At 53.2% G+C, this 20,269-nt stretch overlaps 2 protein-coding genes and 1 pseudogene across 2 annotated transcripts in view; 2 read left to right on the top strand and 1 right to left on the bottom strand.

Annotated features, from left to right (window-relative positions):
- The window catches only part of RYR1 (ryanodine receptor 1), a 106,363-nt gene extending 90,330 nt beyond the window's left edge, over positions 1–16,033 (top strand). The window contains exons 89-105 of the mRNA XM_039854913.1: positions 414–755; positions 3,279–4,088; positions 4,691–4,755; positions 5,364–5,517; positions 6,432–6,518; positions 7,534–7,785; positions 8,614–8,744; positions 10,380–10,422; positions 11,554–11,684; positions 11,783–11,843; positions 12,228–12,374; positions 12,624–12,758; positions 14,592–14,748; positions 15,162–15,226; positions 15,315–15,415; positions 15,598–15,649; positions 15,796–16,033. Of these exons, the coding sequence (XP_039710847.1) occupies positions 414–755; positions 3,279–4,088; positions 4,691–4,755; positions 5,364–5,517; positions 6,432–6,518; positions 7,534–7,785; positions 8,614–8,744; positions 10,380–10,422; positions 11,554–11,684; positions 11,783–11,843; positions 12,228–12,374; positions 12,624–12,758; positions 14,592–14,748; positions 15,162–15,226; positions 15,315–15,415; positions 15,598–15,649; positions 15,796–15,891 (2,829 nt within the window). The 3' untranslated portion in view covers positions 15,892–16,033. The remainder of the gene's footprint in view (positions 1–413; positions 756–3,278; positions 4,089–4,690; positions 4,756–5,363; positions 5,518–6,431; positions 6,519–7,533; positions 7,786–8,613; positions 8,745–10,379; positions 10,423–11,553; positions 11,685–11,782; positions 11,844–12,227; positions 12,375–12,623; positions 12,759–14,591; positions 14,749–15,161; positions 15,227–15,314; positions 15,416–15,597; positions 15,650–15,795) is intronic.
- On the top strand, positions 12,947–13,066 carry LOC120596859 (uncharacterized; annotated as a pseudogene).
- Positions 16,034–16,117: 84 nt separating the features above from the next.
- The window catches only part of MAP4K1 (mitogen-activated protein kinase kinase kinase kinase 1), a 15,195-nt gene continuing 11,043 nt past the window's right edge, over positions 16,118–20,269 (bottom strand). The window contains 6 exon segments of the mRNA XM_039855210.1: positions 16,118–16,296; positions 18,578–18,633; positions 19,284–19,354; positions 19,439–19,528; positions 19,719–19,781; positions 20,048–20,255. Of these exon segments, the coding sequence (XP_039711144.1) occupies positions 16,227–16,296; positions 18,578–18,633; positions 19,284–19,354; positions 19,439–19,528; positions 19,719–19,781; positions 20,048–20,255 (558 nt within the window). The 3' untranslated portion in view covers positions 16,118–16,226.

The raw sequence follows: 20,269 nt of genomic DNA, 5'->3' as shown, positions 1-20,269 counted from the left end.
AGAGAGTCTCCGGTGCAGACTATGGGTGCCATCAAGTGGGCAAAGTGGGGAGAAAGGAAGGGTGGAGCGGGCCGCAGGGGCATGTCAGGATGGCACATAGCTTGAGGTAGCATCTCTTGCCACTTACTACGTAAGTGCTGAGTTTCATCAGTTCACATGGTAATCTCTGAAAATGGAATGTCTTACAGTGGACAGCAGCTCAGCTTTGTGGAAATGAAGCATTTCAGTATTTTAATGGTTGGCAAAGCCTCGCCCATGCCAACCTGCTGAGTGTCAGCCTTGGGTGCTGGTGATATGGTTCTGGACTTTTCTGTCTTTATGAAAAGTCCATAGTTGTTTTAAGAAGAGCATGAGGCTCCCCAGGCCATCCCTTTGACCTCCAACCTGCCCCCCCAACCCCTGCCCACCCCCAGGCCATGGACAGCCAGAAGCAGTTCACTGGTCCAGAAATCCAGTTCCTGCTTTCGTGCTCCGAGGCGGATGAGAATGAGATGATCAACTGTGAGGAGTTCGCCAACCGCTTCCAGGAGCCAGCCCGCGAAATCGGCTTTAACGTGGCGGTACTGCTGACCAATCTGTCGGAGCACGTGCCCCACGACCCGCGCCTGCGCAACTTCCTAGAGCTGGCAGAGAGCATCCTCGAGTACTTCCGGCCCTACCTGGGTCGCATCGAGATCATGGGCGCCTCTCGCCGCATTGAGCGCATCTACTTTGAGATCTCGGAGACCAACCGCGCCCAATGGGAGATGCCGCAGGTCAGAAAGCCTGCGCGCGTGCATGCTCGCCTCCTGGGACTTCCGGCATGCTCCTCGCACTCTCGGACCCCACATGGGGCTGTGCACGCTTTGCACATCTGCTCTGCAGGCCTTGGTGGGCCCTTGCTCTGCTTGTGCAAACTCATGCCCACCCTTTTCACACATTTTATGGGCCCTGCTGTGCCCTTGCACGTCCTTGGTTCTCCCCTGCCCATCTCTTGCAGCCTTGGCGCACACGTGGATGTCCACCTCTTGTGCATGCAGCATCAGTGTGCCCTCACTGTGGCTGCTCACACACCATGCTCACCACTTGCACACTCACCCTGGGAGCCCTTATAGTCCTAATGTAACCCAAACCAAAACCCTCATGTACTGGAATCCACTTAGTTATACACCGTGACTTGCTCACCTTCTCAGCAGCTCCTGGTGTGCGCACTCTTTTGCACACTCACCTTGGGGGCCCTAGGGAGCCCTACTATGCTGGCTAGCCCTCACCAGCCACCACGTATGGCCCCAGGTCCTAGCACACAATGCCCATCACACTTATTCTGGGCCTACATGTAGGTGCACATCTCTTGCACACTCAGAGGATGCAGCCCTGGCATACCACATGGTTTCCCACCCCTCACTCATTCACCTCTCACGTGCTCTCACTGTAGCCCTGGCACACTCATGACCATCCATGCATACTTGGATCACCCTCTCAAACTCACCCACAAGGACCCCTGTGTGTCCTTGGCAGCCAAGCCTATTCCTTGGCCTGATGTGCCCTGTCTCAGCCTCCCCTATGCCCAGCCCACAAACGAATGCTCCTTATGCACTCATTTACCCCAAGAGTACACTCATAGGCCCTGGCACACCCCCCATCCACCTTACACACTTAGCTTGTATGTGGTTCCCGCTGCCCACTTTCTCACATTCCCATATGCCCCTCACATGCCATTAGTCCTCAGTCCTGCCCCTGGTGGCCTTCTGCCCACACGCATATTGCACACCAGCCTGCATACCTCTTGCATGCTAAGCCTGCCTACCCCTTGCACACCACTTGAACTCACGCTTCCATTTTGTTCCTCAGATGCTCCCAGGCACCTGCACACTCCTCCCGCATGCTCGTGCACGCATCTTCCCACTTCATACTTGCAGCCCATGAGGCTTGTACTCCCATCACTCTTAACCACCAGGCCTCTCATGCCTCCTTCTCAGCAGACACCTGGCTCATGCACACCTGGGCTCACATCCTACACTGAGCCCTTACCTCATGCCCGGGGCCCTCTTGAACTGACTCCCTTGTCCCCCTTGCACACTTATGCCTGCCTCACATGCACTGACCCCATGAATTGTAGACCCCTCCCACACTGACACTGCCCCAGGCGCTTGCTGGCCTGCCCTGTGCCCGCGTCTGCGGGGCACACTGAGCCCCACATGGTCGCATACTTCCTAGTGCTCCGACGCCTCCATGCCCTCCTCACACCCATGTCCTCACTTAGTCCTTGGTGCCTTCTCACAAGACTCTTGCACGTCGGCCCCCACACATATTCCACAAGAAACCTCGAGTTTGCACACTCATCTGTGTCCCTTGGGGTACCATTGCACACTCACCTCCCAAATCTGGCATAAAAGTGGTTGCATCATCCTTGCACCCAAATGTCTGCCACATCCCTGTATCTGTGGGAGGCTTGGGCTCACAGCTGGCCCTACGCCCTCCTGTCCACGCGTAGGAGCTCTGCCCTCCCCTTTGCCGGCCAAGTGCTCCTCATGTGACACTCATTCCCTTAGTGTCTTTCCTCCAAACAGGCCCTTCTGTTTGCTCACCCCTTCCCATTGCACTTTCCCCTGCCGGTCACGAGTCCCTGTATATCTTCTCGGACCTGGAGCACTTGTACAGCAGTGTCATAATAGCGGGCACCAGGTGGCCTTTATGAGGTGCCAGGCGCCGTTCCAATCCCTCAGCAACTATTAACTTACTTAACCTTCACACCAACCCTATAACGTAGGCCCTGCTATTATCCTCCAGTTTAGAGAGGGGGAAACTGAGGCCCAGAGCGTCTGTCTAAACCACCCAGCTACTCAGTGGCTGAATCAGGATTCGAACCCAGGCAGGCTGGTTGCAGAACCTTTGCACTCAACCGCTATGCTCTGTCGCTCCAAGAGGCTAAAATCATCAATTCTGGAGCCAGCTCGTTGGGAATTTCAATCCGACATCTGCTACCCCAGCTGTATTCTCCGGGGCACGTGACTTTCTGGGCCTCCATTTCCTCATCTATAAAACAGAGTTAAGAGGCCCTATGGGTTGTTTGTGAGGATTCAAGGAGATGATATATGTAAAATGCGCGGTACAAGGCCCGGCCTTGTTGAAGTTCTTACGAGAGGCCCACAGCCAGAGCTATATACGTTTGCTATTAATAACAAAAACTATTAATTTTGCTTTAAGCTATTAAAATTCAATTAATAAGTATAAAATTAATATTGCTATTAATGACGATGCGGAGGCTGCTCCGGTGACCCCACGCCCCGCCCCCTTAGGTGAAGGAGTCCAAGCGCCAGTTCATCTTCGACGTGGTGAACGAGGGCGGCGAGTCGGAGAAGATGGAGCTCTTCGTGAGCTTCTGCGAGGACACCATCTTCGAGATGCAGATCGCCGCGCAGATCTCGGAGCCCGAGGGCGAGCCCGAGGAGGACGACGACGAGGGCGCGGCCGAGGCGGGCGCCGAGGGCGCCGAGGAAGGCGCGGCGGGGCCCGAGGGCGCGGCGGGGCCGGCGGCGGCGGGCGCGGCGGCGCGCGCGGCGGCGGCGGCGACTCGGGCCCTGCGCGGGCTCAGCTACCGCGGGTTGCGGCGGCGCGTGCGGCGGCTGCGGCGGCTGACGGCGCGCGAGGCGGCGGCGGCGGTGGGCGCGCTCCTCTGGGCCGTGGTGGCGCGTGCGGGGGCGGCGGGCGCGGGGGCGGCGGCGGGCGCTCTGCGTCTGCTCTGGGGCTCCCTCTTCGGGGGCGGCCTCGTGGAGGGGGCCAAGAAGGTGACTGTGACCGAGCTGCTGGCCGGCATGCCCGACCCCACGGGCGACGAGGTGCACGGCGAGCAGCCGTCCGGGCCCAGCGGCGACGCGGACGGCGAGGGCGAGGGCGAGGGCGCGGGCGACGCCGCGGAGGGCGCGGGCGACGAGGAGGCGGCGGCGCACGAGGCCGGCCCGGGAGGCGCTGACCGGGCCGTGGCGGTGGCCGACGGGGGACCCTTCCGGCCTGACGGGGCCCCAGGAGGCCTCGGGGACATGGGTGACACGACGCCGGCGGAGCCGCCCACGCCCGAGGGCTCCCCCATCCTCAAGAGGAAGCTGGGGGTGAGAGTGCAGGCGGTGGCAGGGACCTTGGGGTTTGGGAGAGATCGAGGGTAGGAGGGACGAGAAGCGGGGAGACAGGCTGAGCAACAGGGGTGCCCAGAGAGAGATGGAGACAGAGACCTGGAGAGAGGCTCCGGGTGAAAAGGGTGGTGTTTCTGGGAGAGACAAAACGTTATCTGGAGCCACAGAGCGCGAGAGACCGAATTAAAGGGGAAACGGGGCCAAGAACTAAAAAGATCCGAGATTCGGTCCGGTCCCAGGAAAGACCCTCGGAGATGCAGATGGTCGAGGGGGTTTAGGTGGCCCACGTGACCGCGGCAGGACCGCAACCGCAGGCCCTTGGCTAGATGAGCGCGCACGGTGCGGTTGTCAAGGCCGTGAGAAGCCGAGGGGGAAGAACTCCATTTGGAGTCAGCCTGACCCTGAACAAGCTTGGGCAAGGCACTCTACCTTTCTGAGCCTCAGTTTCCCCTCTGTAAAGTGAGAGTCCTGCTCCCTCTTCCTTCTGGTGGGGGAAGAGTAAAATGTAGATGGCCCAGGGAAAATGACCCCAGAGACACAGAGAGGTGGGGCTTGGCCCCTGATGCTTGCCCTGCCACCAGGTGGATGGAGAGGAAGAGGAGGTGCCTCCGGAACCAGAGCCTGAGCCCGAGCCTGAGAAAACTGAGTGAGTGGCCTTGGAGTCCAAGGGGCCCAGCCCCTATTACTGCCTCCCTCCTGGACTGGGAGCCTCCTGAGGTCTGGCCTGAGCCAGGAGCTGTGTCCTCAGCTTCCTAGCCCAGGCCCAGCCAGAGGGAGGACGCTGTGGAAGGGGAGAGAAAAGCTAACTCTCCTCTCTTGCCACCAAACCTTTGTACGACCTTCTCCGCTGCCCCTACCTCCCCCCATGCTTCATCTCAGTCTTCCTCATCCTCCTCATTCTGGCTCGCACGTCTCCTCTCCAGGAAGCCTACCTTGACATCAACTCCCTAGGTTGAAGAGGTATCTCCTCTGGGCTCCCACAACTCCCTGAGCTTCCCTCATGCGGGCCCTGACCAGACTTGGTTGCCACTGAGTGGTGGCAAGTCTGTACCTTATTAGATTGGAGCCCCATGAGGACAGGGGCTGAGGTGATTTCATCACTGTGTCCCCAGTACCGTCTACACCTGGACCAGGCATGGGGGTGGGCCACCAGTGCATGGCTCTGAATGAATGAATGAACAAACGAACGAATGAATGAACAAACAAACGAACGAATTGCCCAGGCACCTCCTCACTCTCTGTCCTGCCCTGCAGTGCCGAGAATGGGGAGAAGGAAGATGTTCCCGAGCCCCCGCCAGAGCCCCCCAAGAAGACAGCACCTCCTCCACCTCCTCCAAAGAAGGAGGAAGCCGGAGGTGGGGGCCTGGAATTTTGGGGAGAGCTGGAAGTGCAGAGGGTGAAGTTCTTGGTGAGGAGCCAGCAAGGGCACACCTGTCCGCCCCAACCTGTTCTTGAGCTCACCTGTGCCTGGCTGGGGAGAGGGCAGAGATTTCCCAAACAGAGCCGGGACAAGGCAGCGTTTTCAGGGCGTCCCCACTTGGCTCCTCAGTCTCTTCCTGCTCACAATCCAACCTCCACACCTTTGCTCATCTGAGACCACCTGCCAGGCTTCCCACCCCCCTCCTCTGTCTGGAGCTAAATACCATTGAGGCCGCAGCTCTGTACTTCCCACCGCGGCCTGTTTCTTGGCTGTCAGCCTTCTGGTTGGAGCCACCACACCAGCCCCAGCTACTCCTGTTGCGGAGACAACTCGTCTCATCCAGGCCAGGAAGAAGGGAGGGCAGGGCCCAGGGCTCCGTCTGTCCTGTCTCCTCTCCGGGTCCAGCCTGACACAAGAGGATGAGGGAAACATGCTGGACAGAAGGTGGTTCAGTGAGAGTTCGTGGGAAGAATGAGGGATAGGGAGAAAGGGAAGTAGATGTGCTCTGCCTGGAGTAAAGCAGACAGGGAGCAGCAGAGCAGAGTGGTTGGGTGTGTAGACTTGAACTTGACTGCCTGGCTTAAAGTCCCAGGTCTGCCATTTTTTGACTATATAACCTTGAGGAAGACATTTCACCTCTCTGAGCCTCCGTTTCCCCATCTACTGTGGGCACATCAGCATATCATAGGTTGTGGTGAGAATTAAACAAGTTCATGCAAATAAAGCTCTTAGCCTAGGACTTGGTCTAGGGTAAGCACTCAATAAATAGGTTGTGGGACCAGGTATCAAGGCCCTGGGTGCTTGGATTGGGGATGAATGATGGGATGAATTCTCCAGGGAAGAGGGTAGACTGTGAGCTCTGCTTTCTTTCTCTTTCTCTTTCTCTCTCTTTCTCGTCTTAGAACTACCTCTCCCGGAATTTTTACACCCTGCGATTCCTTGCCCTCTTCCTGGCATTTGCCATCAACTTCATCTTGCTGTTTTATAAGGTGCCAATCATGAGAATCCAGGAGGATCTGGGCTGTGGGGTGGGAGACTCAGCCCCCAACAGGTTCCCAGGGCCCCTGCAGCTCACCAGAGACAAGGTGTTGTGCTCAGAGTTCCCAAGAGGGTTCAGGCTGGACACCTGGATCTTAGGCCCCGTGTGGGTGTGTGTGGGTGTGTGTGGGTGTGTGTGGGTGTGTCTGGTCCATCTGGATAGATGCCTGAGTGCCTGTGGGAGTTAGAACAGGGACCCGATTCTGGGTTCCCTGCTCAGCTCTGCCACTTGCCACCCCTTTTGCCCCTGGGGGCAGGCTTTGCCTCTGCAACACCTGATTCAGTTAAGCTTCTTGGCTTTCGTGTATGCTAAAGAGAAATTTGTGGGCATGAGGAAATGGGCAGCTCATGGAATGGAAGGAAAGGGCCTAGAACCAGGCCTCCTGAAGGACAAAGAGACCCTTAGGGTCTTGCCAGGGATCTAGATAACAGGACAGAGAGGCAGTCTAGCAGAGTGATCAGAGCATGACTTCTGTGAGATCAAATCCTGACTCCACCATCTGCATGATATTAAGCAAGGTGCTTAACCCCTCTTTGCCTCAATTTCCTCATCTGTAGAATGAGATAACAGTATCCATCTCTTAGAGCTGTGGATTAACATGTGTAAAACACTTAGTACCTGGTATACAGAAAATGCTATATAAACTTCGGCTACTACTAATTATAGTATCAGTGTTAATATTAGTGGTCAGCCTCTTTAGGGCTCCACTAACAAGATGATCAATTCTGTTTTCAGTTCATGTCACTCAGTTCAGCAAACTCCCAGGACAGAGTCTGATTTGCTAGCTAGCATCCTAGGCCCACCCCTCGATCGTGATTGACAGTCTTGCCACAACTGTATCCGACAGGGGCCCAGTCTGACCTTAGAAATGGAGGCTGTTAATTTCGTTAGTGGGTTCTGGATATGGCAGACCAGGTGCCAGGACACCGGGGTCCTTGCCTTGACTGACCTCTGCTCCCTTTCAGGTCTCAGACTCTCCACCAGGGGAGGATGACATGGAGGGCTCAGCAGCTGGGGACCTGGCAGGCGCTGGGTCTGGCGGCGGCTCTGGCTGGGGCTCAGGGGTTGGTGAGGAAGCGGAGGACGACGAGGATGAGAACATGGTGTACTACTTCCTGGAGGAGAGCACAGGCTACATGGAGCCTGCCTTGCGTTGCTTAAGCCTGCTGCATACACTGGTGGCCTTTCTCTGCATCATTGGCTACAACTGCCTCAAGGTGGGCCATGACCATGGTTCTGGGCAGGGGCTTGTGTATTGTGGAGGAGGGGTGTGGGGGCACTGGCCGAGAGGACCTGGGGCAGGGGGTAGGGGACCTCACACAATGGTTGAGACAGAGGGGGTTTGGAGTTGGGGTAAATGCTCGGGGACTGGGTACAGGTTTGGGGTCTTCGGCAAAGACGATATTCAAACTGGGAGCTGATGGGGGTCATAGCTGAGGAGCCGAGTCCTATGACTCTGTTAGTTTCTGGATCCAGAGGCAAAATTTGTCATTGGGAATAGTGTTTTCTGTATGCTTGTCAGTAGGTGAACTAAGATCTGTGGGGATCTGAGAAGTCTCAGACATAACATGGGTGCTGGGGGTGGGGGGATTGTGGATTCTGACATCAATTATGCCTGAGGTTTGTGGTGCCCCGAAAGGAGAGTTATAAGAGTTTCGATTTAGATTCCATAAGATCTGACTGTTTTTTAGCAAGTCTTGATAATTTATGATCGATGAACAGGGCGCTTTTTACTTAAAACTTGTGCATACACTGTTCCCTCTGCTTAGCTTGCTTTTCCCCACTTCTACCTCCCTTCATAAGGTCTGAGTTCAGCCCTCTCTCCCTTGGGAAGCCCCAGGCACTACTTCTGGGCCCTCGCATTTTTTTCCCATCCCAGCCCTGACCCCTCTGCCCACGCTTTCCCATACCTCCCCTGATCCCTCCAGGAAGGCTTCTGTGATGCGGGGCTCACACGGCTTCCAGCAAGATCTCCTGACTCCTGCTGAGGCTGTGGTCTCCTGCGGTGCCTGATGCACACCCTTTTGCCTCCCTGCACAATCTAGGTACCCCTGGTGATCTTCAAGCGGGAGAAGGAGCTGGCCCGGAAGCTGGAGTTTGACGGCCTCTATATCACCGAGCAGCCTGAGGACGATGACGTGAAGGGGCAGTGGAACCGACTGGTGCTCAATACACCGTACGGGCCCAGCCTCCACCTCGGGGTGGGTGGGAGGAGAGCTGGGCTTCCACTTCAGTCTGGGCCAGGGCCTCAAAAAACCGGCGTTCCGATTACTGCTGACCCTGACTCATTCTCCCCAAGCCTTGGTCTTTGTCTCTTGAACATAGCCACAGTTCCTGTGCATTAAAGTGCCCGTGGGGGTGCTGCTGACACACGGAGATTCCTGGGCCCTGGCCTTGGAGATTCTGGTTCAGAGAGTCCAGGATGGAGCCCAGGAACCTGCATTCTAAACGCTGCCTCCATGTAGAGTTCTCACCCAGCTGCCAGGATTGGGAGATGTGAAGTCATTTGGTTTTTAAACTGAGCCCAGAGAGGGAATAGGGGTGTGTGAGGGCAATGCAGTAGAACCGTGAACCCCCAAAGAGTACTCCCAGCCCACTCCATTTGCCCCCCAGATCAAGTCCCATTTCACATGTCCATACGGGGGGGTGGCATCATTAGAGGGGAGACATCTCTAGAATTAGAACACCAGGTCAGGTTTGAACTCTGGGTTGGCCACACCCGAGCTAGGAATTCTTGGTCAAGTCACTTATCCTCTCTGTGCCTCGGATGCTTCATCTGTGAAGTGGGGATAAATAATAGCACCAACCTCACAAGTATCCTGTAACCATGAAATGAGTTAATGTACTTTCTAGGACATAGTAAGTCCTAGGTAAGGGTGGGAAGTTATTTTATTACGAGGTCTTGCCTTAGCAGAGGTGGTGTGGGAAGGAATGAAGCCAAACCAAGCACATCCTATGCACTCATTGTCACCATCAAAGGCACATTTAACTTATACACATTCAAGTACATGCGCTTAACAAAGAGAGAGAAGCACTCGTTTAAAACAGTGTCTGCCCAAGACCTAAATACCATTTCCCACGAAAAAGAACCAAGCTCCTTGGAGAAATGGCAGATTTCAGGGCCGGGGAGGGCAAGTGCAGAAGGAGCCTGGATGATGATGCTGTCGTGTCGGAAAGCAAGGATGCGCTCAATGAAAACGCGCCATGCTGAGAGAACCTAGCCACCAGCTAGAGGGGCTCCTGCTGGACAAATCAGGGACAATGTGAGCATCAGTAAGGGCAGGTAGTGCCATGAATTGATGTGTTTCAGATAGGTCTAAATCTATGGAGTCGTGATAAATCTCCAAAAAAAATCGAAACTCATTAGCCACCTTTGCAGGGTGCTAGGACATCAACTCATCAATCAGAAAACTGGTAAATAAAGGGCCAGGATCATCAAATAAAATTAAATAAAACAGTGCGAGAAAGCACACCACTCCCCAGGAGCTGGAGCAGGGCCAGGCTGCTGGCTCAGAGACCTTCCTGCCCTTCACACACAGGAGCCTCCTCAGCTGAATGCAGGTCTGTGTCTTTTCGTACCCAGACTCTGAAGGCAAGCCCCTTGCCCTACTGGGGTTCCACCAAAGATGGCAGTGCGGGTAATGGTTGGCCTGGGCAAACTTCGCCAGGCCTGAAGTCTTTAGAGGCTGACCCCGAGTGTGAGTGCAGGGTCCCCTGGGAGAAAAACATTGGAATTTCGAACCACCCTTGCCTGACTGGTGGCTCCTAGTCCTTCCTGCCCTGACATCTTGTGGTCTCTCTCCCTTGGCAGGTCGTTCCCCAGCAACTATTGGGACAAGTTTGTCAAGCGGAAGGTGAGAGGACGTGGATGGGGAGGTGGCAGGGCCTTCCGGGCTGGGTCCCTTGCTGCCACCAGGCCATCCCAGCCCTATCAAGGACTTGCTTTGTGTGCAACCTCGGGCAAGGAGCACCTCAGTTTGCCCATCTGGAAATGGGTGTGATAATCACTCCTCCCTCTCCGTAATGTGATGATGCATGTAATGAGCGTAGCATCGTTCCTGGCACAGAGTACGTACTCAATACATACCAGTTTCGAGGGAGGAAGTGAGGCATACTCTTTTAAGCACACAGACTCTGGAGCCGGATTGCCTGCTTTTCTAGCTGTGTCAATCTTTCTGTGCCTCAGTTTCCCTCATATTCAAAGTGAGGTAATACAGACCTGACTCCACAGGGTTGCTGTAGAGATTATTATGACCTATTTCATGAACAGTTTCTGGCATACAGGAAAAACTAGCTAAGTGTTGACTGTTACCATCATTCATTCACTCAGCAAATGTTTATTATGCACCTACTGTGTGCACAAGAATCGTGTTAGGGACCCAGCAGTAAACACAAGAAAGTGATTACGACACTTGTGCTGGAAAGACGGATGAACACATTCGTAGCGTTCATGTGTTGAGAGTAGAAGGGAAAACAGCAGTGAAGAGGTGTGTGTTGGCCGACAGGTTGCTTTTTCACGTAGGGTGGTCAGGAAAGGGCACATTAATTAAAAAGGTGGTGACGGAGTGAGCCAGTGGAAATCTGGGGGAAGAATGGCTGGAAGAATAGCCAGTGCAAAGGCCCCGAGGCAGGAATGTGCTGGTGTCTTTGAGGAACCGTGAGGAGGTCAGCGTCTGGAGCAGAGTGAGTGAAGGCGTGAGTGGGAGAAAAGTTCGTAGATGACAGGGACTCAGTCATAGAGGATCTTTGCCTACCTATCGAATAATAAGAAATTATCTCAATTAATTTGGCTAATGAATCAGCTGGACCTTTATCACTTTTGGACCCTCCTGAGGATCTGAACAAAGTTTTGGCCCATCCCCCCAGGAAAAAAAGCACCCCCAATTTCTCACACAAAGTTCAAAGTGTCCCCAGAACCCCCCATTCTGGCTACGGCCCTCCCGCACTCCAGCCGTGTCTGCACGGCCCCACGCGCTCCCGTGCAGGTCCTGGACAAGCACGGGGACATCTTTGGGCGGGAGCGGATCGCCGAGCTGCTGGGCATGGATCTGGCCACGCTGGAGATCACAGCCCACAACGAGCGCAAGCCAGCTCCACCGCCCGGGCTGCTTACCTGGTGAGCAGGGTCGGCCCTGCGCAGGCCCGGGGCAGGCGGGGGCGAGGCCGGGGGCGGGCCCTTTGGAATCTAGCCGTCCCTTTCCCCCCGCTCCACAGGCTCATGTCCATCGACGTCAAGTACCAGATTTGGAAGTTCGGGGTCATCTTCACAGACAATGTGAGGAGGGGCCTGCAGGGAAGTGGCCCTAGGAGCACTGGGAGCTCCACCCCCAGGTGTCCCTGACCGGGGACTGACTCCGGAGCCCCTGTGCACCTTTGAGCCTGGGGTGCTCTCTGACCCCCCTAAGGCCCCTTGTTGCCCAGAGCACTATTGAATTCGCAGACTTTGCCCTTCGGTGGAGGGTTCCCCACCTCCCCGCAGGGTGGCCTCTCTCCCAGAGTGCTCCCGGTTCTCCGAGTCCTCCTCAGCCAGAGATGGCACTCGGACCCCCAGAGCACTCCCAACCCCGTGAATGTTCCTGGACCCCCTGGACGTCCTGTTCCCAGAGTGCTCCCAACGAACCCCTACATGCTCCCGACCCCCAACCCTGTGTGCCCACAGTCCTTCCTGTACCTGGGCTGGTACATGGTGATGTCCCTCCTCGGGCACTACAACAACTTCTTCTTTGCTGCCCACCTCCTGGACATCGCCATGGGGGTCAAGACGCTGCGTACCATCCTCTCCTCTGTCACCCACAACGGGAAACAGGTGCGGAGAGGACCTGACATTGGGGCGTGAGCCCCGCAGGGATGAGCTGAGCAGCCTGAGTAGGGGCGGAGGGGTGAGGGCTGGGAAGCAGGGGTGAAGGAGGTACAAGGCTGGGCCACGGAGCCAGGGTAGGTGAGGGAGGGCCACATGGGCTGAACCCAGGTAAGGACTAGGAAGGCTGGTCGTTGGGGGGCGGGGGGAGGTAGAGGCAAGCCAAGCACAGAGTTGATCACCCCTGCCTGCCCCCAGCTGGTGATGACCGTGGGCCTCCTGGCGGTGGTGGTCTACCTGTACACTGTGGTGGCCTTCAACTTCTTCCGCAAGTTCTACAACAAAAGCGAGGATGAGGATGAGCCTGACATGAAATGTGATGACATGATGACGGTGAGCCCCTCCCCCCAGTGCTCTCGGGCCAGTGATTGACCATCACTAACCCTTAGTTTTCCCATCCGTAAAGGGGGTTAATAATAGTACCTGTCTCGTAGATTTACTGTGAGGGTTCGGTGAGCTGATACTTGTGAGGTTTTTTGAGTGGTACCAGGCACTTTATCAGTACTTGAAAAATGTCAGCCATCTACAGCCACGCCACGCTGAACATGCCTGATCTCGTCTGATCTCGGAAGCTAAGCAGGGTCAGGCCTGGTATAGTACTTGGATGGGAGACCACCTAGAAAGACTGGGTGCTGTAGGCTTTAAAAAAGAAAAGAAAAAAATGTCAGCCACTGGTATACTATTATCTGATCCTTTAAAGTTGTTATTATTAGAAAAGTGCTCAGGCAGAGTGCCCCTGCCACTTACGAGCCATGGTTTGGAGCGGGTTACTCAACCTCCCATGCTCTGGTGTCCCCACCTATCAAATGGGTGTATAGTAACAGTGCTTCAACCTAGGGTTGCTTTTAGGATTCAGTGGTACTTCCTGACCATCTAAGACTTAGAAGCCTGAGAATACTGCCTGCCGTGTGTTAAGGATTACATAGGTGTTAGCTACCGTCATCATTATTTATAATTAAAAGTTTCACCGAAGTACCAGCATGCCACATATGTTTATATTTTCTCTTCTGCTCGAATAATGGTGGTCATAACCCAAACTGAGTTTAAGCTACCAGAGGCATGGGTTGCAGGGAGAGATGTCCTATCTGAGATGTCCTATAATCTGTCACCATGCTCTCAGGGCACAGTCCAGCTCCTTAAGCTGACATATGAGACCCCACTAGACCTGGTCTTGCCACTCTTAGCCTAGTTCCATCACAGCCACTGGCCTGAGCACCTCATTTCTCTGACTTCCTGGGGAGACAGAAAGAACAAGTGCAAAGTCTCCTCAAATGCCAGGCACCCATTAGCCAAATTAATTGAGATAATTGCTTATGTCCCCCACTCTGCTCAGAACTTCTGTGGCTCCCCAGTGCCATGTGGGTGAAACCAAATCCTCTTACCATGGCTTACAAAGCCAGGGACAGAGAAGCTAGCCTTGGCTGAGTCTAACCACATTCTTTCTTGCTTTTTGCTCTCTGGCTGCCTAGTCCCGTTTCACTTCCTCTAAGACTATATGTTTCCTCCTGACTTAAATCTTTGCTTCTGACATTCTCTCTGCCTCCCACCCTGGCCCTATGTGCACACACACCCTTTCACTTGACACCTCACCTCACCTTTCAACTTAAATGCTGCCTCCTACAGGAAGCCCTCCCTGACCATTGGCTGGGCCTCATCTCTCTCCCTGCTCTCGTTCATGGGAGCTCTATTTTCTAGCCTCACCAAACCTCTTTCAGTTCCTCTCAGGAGCAAAATATAACCTTTCCTCCCCAGTGGTGACATAGCACATGTGATTTTCTCTGCCTGTAACACTCTCTCCCACTTAACGCCTCCTTCAGGTTCCAACTCATGCATGTCCTCTTTTCCAGGAAGCCTTGCCTGATCAACCAGGCTGAGTCAGGCTTTCAAAGCTTTGAAACTTCCTATGCTTCCCTATCTCACCCCTGGTCACACAGTGCCTCCCTCTTCCCAGCCATGACCCCTCTGCCTGTGCTCTCCCTATCACAGCCCTGATCATTTCTGAGCTGTCACTGTGTGATGCCATGTTTGTGAGCCCTGTGAGGGCAGGGCCCAGGGCTGTTTCCGTCATTGCTGTCTTCTGCCCCCCAGTGCAGGGCCCCGTAAGTACTCAGTGAATGTCGGATGATCGAATGCGTGACCAATGTGCTTCTCACTCTCCCTCCACAGTGTTACCTGTTTCACATGTACGTGGGTGTCCGAGCTGGTGGGGGCATTGGGGACGAGATTGAGGACCCGGCAGGTGATGAATATGAGCTGTACCGGGTGGTCTTCGACATCACCTTCTTCTTCTTTGTCATCATCATCCTGCTGGCCATCATCCAGGGTCAGTGCTGGTTGCGGCCGTGGGATTGGGGATCAGTGCCCAGAGGCAGAATAGCTTCTCTAAGACTGCAGGTCCAGGATCCAATCTGCCTGGATACATATCCCAGCTCTGCCTCACCCACTGTGAGACTTTGGGCAAGTCATCTCTCTGAACCTCAGCTTCTCCATCTATAAAATGGAGTTGTTAATGAAACTAACCTCATAGAGTGGTTGTGAGAATTAAGTCAATTCATAGATATTAAGTGTCTGGCTCATAATAAGTGTTTAATGAACGCTAGGTATTTTAGGAAGCAGGGCGAGATTAGGGAGCTGGGGTTATGGGAGGGTCAGAGGTAGGGGGTTATGGGAGGGTCAGAGGTAGGTGGTCAGAACTGGGCCAGAAGTTGGGCGCTGACTTATGCCCTGCTACCCTAGGTCTGATCATTGATGCTTTTGGCGAGCTCCGAGACCAACAAGAGCAAGTGAAGGAAGATATGGAGGTAAGTCATGTTTGGGGGCGACCTAGAGGGATAATGGGACCCTGAGGGTCAAATAGGCCTTGACTCTAATGTCTCCCGCCACCCCCAGACCAAGTGCTTCATCTGCGGCATTGGCAGTGATTACTTTGACACCACACCACATGGGTTCGAGACCCACACGCTAGAAGAGCACAACCTGGCCAATTACATGTGAGCATGGGCCCACTGGCCAATCAGGAGGTTGGGGGCATGGCCATCGACAGCTAGGTTGGGATACTGGGCCTTGGCCAGTTAGGGAGGGGAGTATGGTTCCATGTGTGGATTCCCAGACAGCCCATCAGAAGAAGGTAAGTGTGGTCCTGATCTATACATCGCTGCCCTCTCATCCCCAGGTTTTTCCTGATGTACCTGATAAACAAGGACAAGACAGAATACACTGGTCAGGTAAGGGTGTGTTAATGGGAGGACAATGGACAGGGACATTGAGTTTCAATATAAGGTCAATCAGCAGGTGGCAGTAAAAAGCTCATGTCAATATCAGGTATTTGAAGATGTGACCAACCCTGCTGTTCCCCATTCCCCGACCCTAGGAGTCCTATGTTTGGAAGATGTACCAAGAGAGATGCTGGGACTTCTTCCCGGCTGGTGACTGTTTCCGCAAGCAGTACGAGGACCAGCTCAGTTGAGTCACCCCCAGCTGACCCTTCACTGCCACCTCAAGTGCCTTATTCTTACGGCAACACCCTTAGCCCCCAAACCCCTCCCTCCAAGGTGCCTGGGGGAGGGTGACCATGTACTGGAGAAATAAAATCTGTGTTACACCCCTGACATCATTCCGTTGGATTGTTGACATTTTGGGGGGCATCCAGGAAATTTGCCCTCCCCCCAACCCTGGAAAAACAAGATGACAGCAGAGGTTGAAGTCATGTTTATTGGGAGAAAGGGGCATGTCATGACTACTAATTTGTGTCCATGGGGGAGGGGGGAATGCAAGGATTGGTTCCTGACACCCCCCAGGGACTCATTCCTGGATGTAGAGGTTGCTGGGGGCGTTAGGATCATCTGCTGGGCGTGTCTCCACCACCACAGGTCTGGGGAAGGAAAAGAGAAGTCAGTTCATTCATTTGTTCGTTCGTTCATTCATTCATTCATTCACAAAGGAGTTAATAGAGGCTGTGCTGGCATAATGCTGGGCTATAGCAGTGGTCCCTGCCCTTGGGGAGCTCAATCTAGAGTGGGAGACCAACATGAATCAGTGAATTACATGAATGCAAAGAAGCAAGGTGCACACAGCAGGGACACCTAGCCGGAGGGGTCAGCCTGAGCAAGGCTCAGGAGGGAACTTGGTAAAAGGGCTGGGAAGAGTGTTCTGGGCAGAGAGAACAGCCCTTGCAAAGGCCTTGAGGTGGGAGAGAGTCTTGGGCTTGGCTGCAGAAGTCAGAACTGGGTATTTATCTTGAAGCCACAGGAAGGTTTTAAACATGGGGAGAGTGACAAATTCAGATCTGGAATTTAAATGACCCCTCTGGCATGTCAAAGGTCACAGGGGATCCTTGAAGGGGTCTCACTGGCTAAATCTGGGAGTATTTGTGCTTCAAAAGAAATAACAGTAATAGAATATAATCCACAGAATAAAATGGACATCCATGAGACTATGCTGACATACATATATACATACATAAATGGTTGAGAAGGGAAAGCTCTTCCCTAGAGTGCCAACTAATAAATGTAGAAGGAATGATAAAAATAGAAAATCACCACTTAGTAACCATCCTAATAATAGATGCAGGCAAAAATCACCGATAGATGCTAAAACTAGCAGGTGAAAATCTAATTTGAAACAGTACATTTATGCAGCCTCAACAAATCGCCCCAAAAGATACAGTAGTCTCCCCCCTCCCCATCCATGGTTTCCCTCTCCAAAGTTTCAGTTACCTGCGGTCAACTGCAGTCCAAAAATATTCAGTGGAAAATTCCAGAAATAATTCATAAGTTTTAAATTGCGTACCGTTCTAAGTAGCATGATGAAATCTTGTGCCATCCCGCTCTGTCCTACCTGGGACGTGAATCATCCTTCTTTGTCCAGTGTACTCACACTGTATACGCTATTCTCCCATTAGTCACTAGTAGCCTTCTCCATGTTTAGATCAACTGTCATGGCGTCACAGTGCTCATGTTCAGGTAACCTTTATAGTACCCTACTGCTGATCACAAAGCCTACATCACTCGCCTCACTTCATCCCATCATGTAGGTATCGTATCATCTCACGTCATCACAAGAAAAGTGTGTACGGTATATTTTGAGAGAAAGATCACATTCATGTAACTTTTTTATAGTATACTATAATTGTTCTATTTTATTATTAGTTGTTAATTTCTTACTGTGCCTATAATTTATTAAACTTTATCATAGATATGTATGTATAGAAAAAAAAATAACATACATAGAGTTCAATACTATCTGTGGTTTCAGGATTGGGAGTCTTGGAATGTATCCCCCACAGAAAAGGGGACTACTGTACTTAATACAAAGGAAAGAACAGTAACTTTATAGTGGATAAACCTGGTTGACTGCACCTTAACCAAATGATCAAAGATAACATCACCAGTAGTAAGACAAACTGAAATGTGCCTTCTGATACAATGCACTGAAAAGAACATACCATCGCTTCTTGCCCCAAAACCTCAACCCTAACTGAGGGACATTCTATTCTTCAAAAGTCTCAGAGTCATGAAAAACAAAGTATGAAAAACTGTTCCAGGTCAAAGGCTAAAGAAACATAAACCCTTCATCTGGATTGTATCTCTGGTCAGAAGAAGAAAACTATTATTTTTGGTTATGAGTATCATTGGGACAACTGGTGAGACTTGGATGGGTGTGTGGATTAGAAGGTAGTGATGTCTCGGTGTTATTTTCCTGATATTGACAGCTGCATTGTGGTTTGTCCTTGCTTGATTTGGTAAACATTTGCTGAAGAAGTTAGGGGTAAATGGACATCATGTCTGCAATTCACAACCACATAGTCGAAAAAATTACATAATTTTAATATGGAAGAGGAAAATAAAACAAATGTGGTAAAAAAAGTTTATATCCGGAGAATCTGGGTGAAGAGGATACAGACCTTTAAGTCTATTTTTGCAACTTCTCTGCGAGTATAAAGTTATGTCAAAATAAAAAAGTTAAAATAAAAATGAAAATACCCCCTTGGGTGCTGTGTCGGGAATGAACTATAAGGGGCAGAAAGGGAAGCAGGGAGACCAGGTGAGAGAATGATTACGCCAAAAGATACAGGTGACTGGAGACACCTCAGGATGCCGTCTCCACAACAGAAGCTCCCTCCCCTGTCCTCTGCCCCTTCCCCAAGTCCATACCTGGGGGAGCCTAGCAGACGGAAGGTGAGGGTGGGGTCTCTCAGCTCCTGCAGCAGCTGAGGGAAAAGATGCGTGTCAATATCTCGAAGACCTCTCCCTCTCCCTTAAAGTGAGCAGGGGGCAGTTCTCTGAACCTCACGTCCAGAAATGATCACTCTTCACCACTTGCCAGCCGTCTGACCTCAACCAAGTTCCCTAACCTCTCTGTGCTTCAGATTGCTAACCCAGGACATCACAGTGCCTACCTGACAGGTGATCACAAAGACTGAATAAAATACAAACACATAAGGACAGAGTATGATATGTAGTGTACTCTGAGCTAAGCAACATTTTTCACTCCATTTTCCAGATATGAAAAGTAAGGCACAGGTAGGTTAAGTCAGTTTGCCTAAGGTCACTCAGCTGGATTCCAACCCAGGCAGTTTGGCCCATGCTCTTAAACACCCACATATCTCATAGTGACTCCCATTCTATAACTGGGTGGCTGTGGTTCATAGAGAAGCAAAGTCCCTTGAACAAGGTCACACAATGGCCTGGGATGAGCTCTGGACACAAGAGACCCTGAGGCAGAAGGGACCTGTCTGAACTGACACTGGAGGAAGCCTCCCCTTCAGGACTTCACACCCTGACTCAGTTCTCCCGGCCATCTCATGAATGAGATGATTGAGGTGGGGGCAGCTGTGGGCCTTGGGATAGAGGAGCTTACCTGGTCAGAGCCTAGAGCCCACACCTGCACTCCATGCTTCCAGAAGGCCTGGAGCCGCCCCCCGACCATAGCTGGGAGGAAAGCAGTGCCTGTTACCCTTGGGTATCACCTGAGCCTCCACCCCGGACCCTGGGTCCTCTCATCCCTGCACGTACCCACGGCCTCCACGGCTTCTGTCATTGGAATCTCTGAAGTTCGAAGACCCCGGACTGGGGTCCCCTCCAGAGTCACCAGCTTCAGGGACCCTAGAAGGGGGTAGACAGAGGGCTTAAAAACCAGGGCTTACAAGGTTACCCAGGGACTGGACAATAAATTCAGTGTGAGAAGCAAAGCACGACAGAGGAAAGACTTGGAGGGGCTCTATGTTTCTGGGAGGCACAGGATCCAGGGCGCAGAGATCCAGGAACAGTGCGGGAGAGGGAAAAGGGTCCTTACCGTCCATCAACACCATCACCTTGTCTTCCTCTACCTGGGTCACCTGTACTGGTCCCTTGTGCTCTGTTTGAGAGGAGGGGGTTCAAGGATTGATTCCGCTGCGTTCCGCCTTCCTCCACCAGGCACCTTCTCCATTCCCAAGCAAGTAGGCTAAACCCCGTCCATCATAGAGGCCCCGCGTGGTCGTGGATCTCATCAGTTGTCTCTATATTTCTCCCCGCCTTGCCCTCACCCCGGTTCCAATTACACCTGAAGCTAAGCACCGCCCAGCCGTCCAGACCCACCCATCCCAGCAGGCCCGCCCCCAGCGAGACCCTGCCCCGACTCACGCGTGCTCATCTCGCCCAGCCAGCAGGAAAGCGCGCCGAAGCGCACGGTGTGGAAGAGCACCGACTTCGCCGGCCGCCCGGGGCTCACGCCGATGCACACGGCGGGCAGCTCGGAGCCTGGCCCGGTCAGCAGAGCGAACACCGGCAGAGGTGTGGGTAGCGGGAACAGCACCTGCTGCGGAGCGCACGGGGAGGGGCTGCTCAGAGGCTTGGGGCGGGGCG

This window comes from Pteropus medius, unplaced genomic scaffold, assembly GCF_902729225.1.
Source record: "Pteropus medius unplaced genomic scaffold, Ma_sr-lr_union100, whole genome shotgun sequence".
Taxonomy (NCBI): domain Eukaryota; kingdom Metazoa; phylum Chordata; class Mammalia; order Chiroptera; family Pteropodidae; genus Pteropus; species Pteropus medius.
This window is presented reverse-complemented; position numbering and strand designations above follow the sequence as displayed.